This window comes from Eucalyptus grandis, chromosome 7 (genome assembly GCF_016545825.1).
Source record: "Eucalyptus grandis isolate ANBG69807.140 chromosome 7, ASM1654582v1, whole genome shotgun sequence".
Taxonomy (NCBI): Eukaryota; Viridiplantae; Streptophyta; class Magnoliopsida; order Myrtales; family Myrtaceae; genus Eucalyptus; species Eucalyptus grandis.
The window spans coordinates 46,530,991-46,537,148 of NC_052618.1; the positions used below are offsets into that span (position 1 = coordinate 46,530,991).

A 6,158-nucleotide genomic window follows, 5' to 3' on the forward strand; every position below is an offset into this window, starting at 1 on the left:
TTCAAGATTCTTCGATAAGGCATTGATTAGGGCAGGTGGGGATGGTGGACCTATCCAATCCCCATACCTTTTCGGACACTCTTCCCCCAAGAAGAAAAGTATCAGAGGAAGGTTCCCTTCCATTTTTATCGTTATAAAAGAAACTTAATAAACAGACGAAGCACCTGTATGACCTGAAATGTTTATAATCCTAGCCGAAAGAAAAATGAGCATCGAATTCAGAAGCCAATAAATGTGGATTAAATTTTAAAGGGCTATATTGTTTTATTATTATTGTTATTGTTTAGGCGTGACGCTGAAATTAAGTGTTTAGTTGTGGGTTGGATTTGATAGCCAGCGGTAGGAACCAATATTGAATGGTCCGAAATTCAGATTCTTTTTCGTAATTTATCACTCGGGAAATATCCCTCTTATAATTAGGGAAACTTAAAACGTAAGTTGCCCCAAATAAAAAAGAAAACTTTAGAAAAAAATTTAATGGAATCTCTTCGTACTTTGTTTTGTCCATTCAACGTTAAATCACTTGAAATTGGAAATGCTTATTATTTCATATTGACCTTTTATAAATAAATAAAAACATCCTCAACACACCTATAACATTACATTTCCTCAATTTTAACATTATTTTTTACAAAACTTTTTTTTTTTTTTTTGGCCCACTCTGCTCTAAGACAAGGAAAGAGTCAAAATCAATCCACAGGCGAAGATGTGGCGGTGTGGGTCGAAGACGACGTGGACGGCGATTTGGAGTGAGCCTCGCCGGCGCTGTGGCTCCCTCTTCCTTCCGAATGCGACGGCGAGTGATCCTTAGAAGGGTTCCTCTGCTGCGGCGCCGCCGCAATCGCCAGCGGCGCGTAGACCCCGGCCGACGAAGGGCTGGGCCTCGCCGCCTCCCCGGACGCGGTTGTCGTCGTGGAGGCGGCCACCGTCGCGTACTCCGGCGGCGGGACCCATATGCCTCCCACCACGACGAACTGAGGGGCTTGCGAGTTGCCGCCGTGTTGGGTCGGGCTCGGTCTTCTGGTGTGCAGGCGATATTTCTGAAGAAAACCCAGCAAAAGAAACAGCAAAGATTCGATGTCAGATGACGATCGACGTTAACGTTAATTGCGTCTGGAATCTCTTCTTTGCTAAAACGAAAAACTAAAGCGCAAGTTTTTTTTTTCAAAAGCACCTTTACGATGACTTGCCTATCAAGCTAAGCATAAATTCGCCTTCCCTTTTTCCTGCAAATTCTCATTCAATGTTCTCGAACTCGTGTGGTGAGGCGTGGCGTGGCGTGGCTTAGATTAGCGAGTTAAGAAATGATCTTTGACCTTATGAGATTTGTTTAGCATGTGAGGAAATGGTGCATACCGCCCTTACAAATTCGAGTTAATCAGCCACTAAGTTGCGACAGTGAACCAGGAAAAAGGGAAGGCGCAGAAAGAGATAAACCAGATATCCGAATATTCCATCATCAATTAACGAACCTGTAAATGGCTTTTGACTTCGTCGTTAGTGAGCCCGTCCACCTTCATCAGCTCCCTAATCTGCTTCGGTGTTGCAACTGCAAGAACGACCGAACGTTTTTCCGATCAGATTCCTCCCGCCGGTGCAAAATGCACGTTCTAACGGATGAAATTGAGAACCCCAGGAAAGAAAGAACAGCTAGAGATCGAAGTAATATAAGTTTCAGCCGGATTCTGCTTTGAATTGGGTAATACAATGACGTACCGTGTGGGCCGCCGAGCTGTTGAAGAGATTGGAGGAACCGCCGGTGCAGCTCCGGCGACCAGCACCGCCGCTGCTTCCTCTGGGTCTGCCCTTCCTTCTCCTCTTTCCTGGTCCCGTTGCCGTTGCCGTTGGCCGTTGTGGTGTCCGCCGTCGAGCTCGTGGCGGTGACCGGGACCGGCGAATGTAATTCGATCAGAGATTGGTTGTTCTTGTTCTGACGATCACTGTCGTGGCTGGTGCTGGTCTTGACAGGGATCTTGTTCTCCCTAAGAAAAGGCTGAAAGGCCCCACCATTTCTCGTCACCTCTACCACCGATACCCGTCTCGGTGTAGCTTCCTGCATTCACCCCAGAACCGAGAATCCAATAAAAAACCAGAAAGCCAAAAAAAAAGAAAAAAAAAACCATTCCTTTGTTCTTTCTTTCCTCCATTTTATCCCCTAAAATAGTAAATTTCCACAGAAAATGGATTCTTTTCTTTAGCTTTACCTGTTGAGGAGTCGGACCTGGGGTGGTTTGATTCCAAAGCTGGGCAGATCTGAGCCAGTCGGATTTCTTCTTATCAGCGGCGCCGTCACTCTTAGACTTCTTGTGCGAATGCTGCTCGTCTCCTTCTTCCTCTTCCTCGTCATCGGAAGCCGAGCAAATTCTCTTGATGGGAATGAATTCCTCCAGGACCGGACCGTCAGTCGAAGTCTGGTCCGAACACTGGGATTGGCCTCCCTGCATGTTCTCCGTGGTCGTCCCGGACAGCTGCTGCCTGCACGCCTCGATCGCTGCCCAGACGTAAAAAAAAAAAAAAAAGATCCACGCTTTTTCCCATCACCACCCCTTTCGCATAAAAAGCAAGAAAAACTCGAAACGAAAGTTCCCCACGAGAGCTCCATCGGTAGGTAGTACCTCGGTTGACAAGCTCCAAGCAGAGAGGGAGCTCGCGCTGGAAGACTTGGATCTTGCGCTTCTCCTCCTCCAGAGCCTCCATGTAGCTCTGCATTTTCTGGAACTGATGATGATGATGATGATGATGATTATTATCCATGTCCACTCTCTCTCTCCTTTGACTGTTTCTGGGTCTCTCTCTCTGAGATGAATCTGGAAGGACGAGGGAAGGGTTATATGGGGTTGCTCTGAGGCAGCAGCAGCATCATAGAGAGATCCGAACAAGGAAGGGGAAGAAGAGAAGAGGCAGAGGGGGGGGGTTTGAAGGGGGCGTGAGAATATGGGATCTAAATAGAATCAAGAAACGGAATATGACTCTCCCCGCAAGAATATGATTTTTTCTCTTTTTTTATCGTTTCCCCGTTGTATTGATTTTCTCGCCTCCGGTCGTTCCAAAGTAGAGAGGGCCACCGATCTTTTAAAAAGGAGGAGGAGGAGGAATTATTGTTTTTACCACTAATACTCTATGAACTTAAATAAATAAACAGCCTTATTTATGAGCATAAAAATCCAATCAAAAGAACTAGTAGAAGGGGAGAATATTCCTTTGAAAGCTTGACAATAAAGGGATTAGAAATAGGGAGTGAGCTTCTTTTTTACATAATATATGAAGCCCCAGGAATATTACTCTAATTTATCGCTCATTGGGTACATTCTTGGAAACAATAAAGCATTTTGGCAAAAGACGGGGCAATTTTTGACATCACCATGTCTATTTCCCATTTCATAGATGGATATCTAGAGACTCAAGTCTACACAATTGTAATTTGTACCGGACATATTTTACTCTAATTATGAAAATTGAATTTGACCTTAATCTTGGGGTTACTAAGAGAAAAATTAAATGAAACTCCAATCTTGCAAATACTCAAAAAGTTGTTTCTCATGATCCCTCTTCCTGTAGAGAGAGAGAGGGATCGGATGGTGGAGAGCGAAGCACCGAGGTCGGGGCGTCGCATACGAAAAGGAATCTCGGATTGTGGTTTCTTGAGCTAGAGAGAGGGAAGCTTTCTTTTTTTTGCCCATTTCTTGTCAATGAAAAAGGGGAGAGGAGGAGGAGGAGGAGAGAGAAACTTACTTTATCGTTTGTGAGAGAGAGAGAGAAGGGGGGGATGAATATTCCAGTTGCGGGGAGCGTGATTCCGCCCCCTCCGTCGTTTCTTCTGTGGGGCTGCAATTTTGACATCACCATGTCTCCTCTCTCTCTCTCTCTCTCTCCTTAATCTTGGGGATAAGATCGAAAATTAAATGACGCTTCTTTGATCTGTCCTTGACCTAATCTAATCCCTCCCCCCTGCTCCCCATCTGATGAGTTGTTTCGTGGTTATCGTTTAATGATTCGCGCTTTCGTCCTTGTTAATAACGGCTCAACAGATAAAAACAGGGTTGTCATGAGTTTGGACCGGCACGACGCCGGTCTGCCAGGGAGGGATCGAAACCTTTGTAAACCCTTGACCGACCGACTGACCGACCGACCTGTCCCGTCCCGAACTTTGGAATGATTCCGCCCTCCTCGCCGATGATGCTTTTGGGTTAATGACCATGGTGAAAACCCGATCGATGAAGTTGCAAGTGACGAGGGAACGATGTTTAGTCCTCCTTTGCCCAAAGAATGCACGGTCAACGACGGCGGGAGGGAGGTGCACGGGGGACCTCCGATGAGACGTCTACTTTTCCTAGCGTCGAAAGTAGGCGGCAGGCTTAGCGGTTGCCAGTTTTGTACCGTGAGTAGAAGTTAGGCGTTCTCCTAGTCCTCCCCCTTTCTTTGGGCACTGTAAAGTTCATACCCCAATTGTACGAAAGCCAAAAGCTAATGGTCTTTTTTCCTTTTGAGGGAGTTCGGCCCTTTATCGATGGATTACAAATTCAGACATTGCTCAAACCTGATCTCGAGCTCATTGACGGTGGAATTCTGGCGTCGAAAATCTAACGTGAAGTATTTTTGTAATCGTCCGGGTATGATTTCTGACGCCTAAATTTCATCGGTGACCGGGTCGAGACTTACATTAAGGGAACAATGTTTAGTCATCTTTTGCCCAAAGAATGCACGATCGACGATGGTGGGAGGGAGGTGCACGGGAGACGTCCGATGAGACGTCTACTTTTCCTAGCGTGGGAAGTAGGTGACAGGCTTACCGGGTGCCAGTTTTCTACCGTGAGTCGAAGCTAGGCGTTCTCCTAGTCCTCTCCCTGTCTTTGGGCATTGTAAAGTTCATACCCCAATCGTACGAAAGCCAAAAGTCAGTGGTCTTTTCGTAAGGGAGTTCGGCCATTTATTGAGGGATTGCGAATTCACACATTGCTCAACTCGGGTGTTGAGCTCGCCGCCGACATCGGAAATCTAATGTAAAGTATTTTGATAATTGTCGAGGGATGACTTTCGACACTTGAATTTCATTAGTGACCAGGTCAAGACTTACGTTAAGTCCTTGATATGAAAAATGTAATCTTTAGTTGTCGATTTATAAACGGTCAGGAGTTTAAGGCCTCTTTATGCATTTTATCCATCATTCGATCTGTACAATGTTTGAAATGCCTCTACCGAGTTTCACGGGGGAATCAAACTTGCTAATAAAGAAGTCCGCCCCACTCTGGGATCGACCAAAGTGGTAAAAGGGGCATTTTCTTGCCTTCGACTCATCAATAGGTGGCTGCGGATTCGGCTCTTGCGCCAAGAAACTCAAGTGTGAGCCATTGCAATGGGTTACTGGACCAGCTCCACTCTAGGTAGCCAGCCATTACGACCATGCCCTGAATTATTAAAAAAATAATAATAAATAATGATACAAATGATTCATGAATTTTAACTAAATATGCAATGTGATCCACAAACTTTTAATATTTTCAATATGGTCCATAAAATTTAGTCGAATGTACAATATTATCATTGGGTTTTTAATTTATTCAATGTGGTCCATGTACTTTTGATATATATATTCATATTATCCATTTGACTTCATGAAAATAATCAATATTATCCTTCCATTAATACAAATTCGTGGACAACATTAAATATAGATTAAATGGATGTCAAAAGTTTAGGAACCACATTAACAAATTAAAAATTGCGGGATCACGTTACATATTGAGTTAAAGTTCAAAAATACATTGAATAAATTAAAATTTAATAAATCACATTGTACATTGGGGCAAAATTCAAGTACCATTTATGTCATTTTCTCAAAAAACAACTATAAAGATGTCCAACGTTATAGTCTCTATATGGATATGAAATGGCTTCACATTCTTATTGTGTTTAGCTCATGTGAATCAACCCAAAGCAATTTAGGGGATAATTCATCCACATATGTAGGCTCATTTGTTTCATAGAAAAAGAATGATTTTAAAACTATTTTCTTAAAAATAATCAATTATATCACTTGACGATAATTTATATCTAAACATTTTCGTGAATAATGGAGATATTTTTCATTTATTCATTTTTATAAATGATACAAACGATCATTTTTAAGAAAACATTTTCCAAATGATCCATTTTTTCCC

The 6,158-nt window shown here is 43.4% G+C and overlaps 1 protein-coding gene across 1 annotated transcript; it reads right to left on the reverse strand.

Moving 5' to 3' along the window:
- Positions 1–514: 514 nt before the first annotated feature.
- On the reverse strand, positions 515–3,041 carry LOC104453813 (transcription factor HHO2). Its single transcript, XM_010068437.3, has 5 exons — positions 2,616–3,041; positions 2,205–2,491; positions 1,717–2,053; positions 1,473–1,549; positions 515–1,040 (listed from the first exon to the last, which is right to left on the reverse strand). The coding sequence occupies exons 1-5, from the start codon at positions 2,752–2,754 to the stop codon at positions 690–692; spliced, it is 1,191 nt and encodes a 396-aa protein (XP_010066739.2). The 5' UTR covers positions 2,755–3,041; the 3' UTR covers positions 515–689.
- Between the last annotated feature and the right edge of the window lie 3,117 nt (positions 3,042–6,158).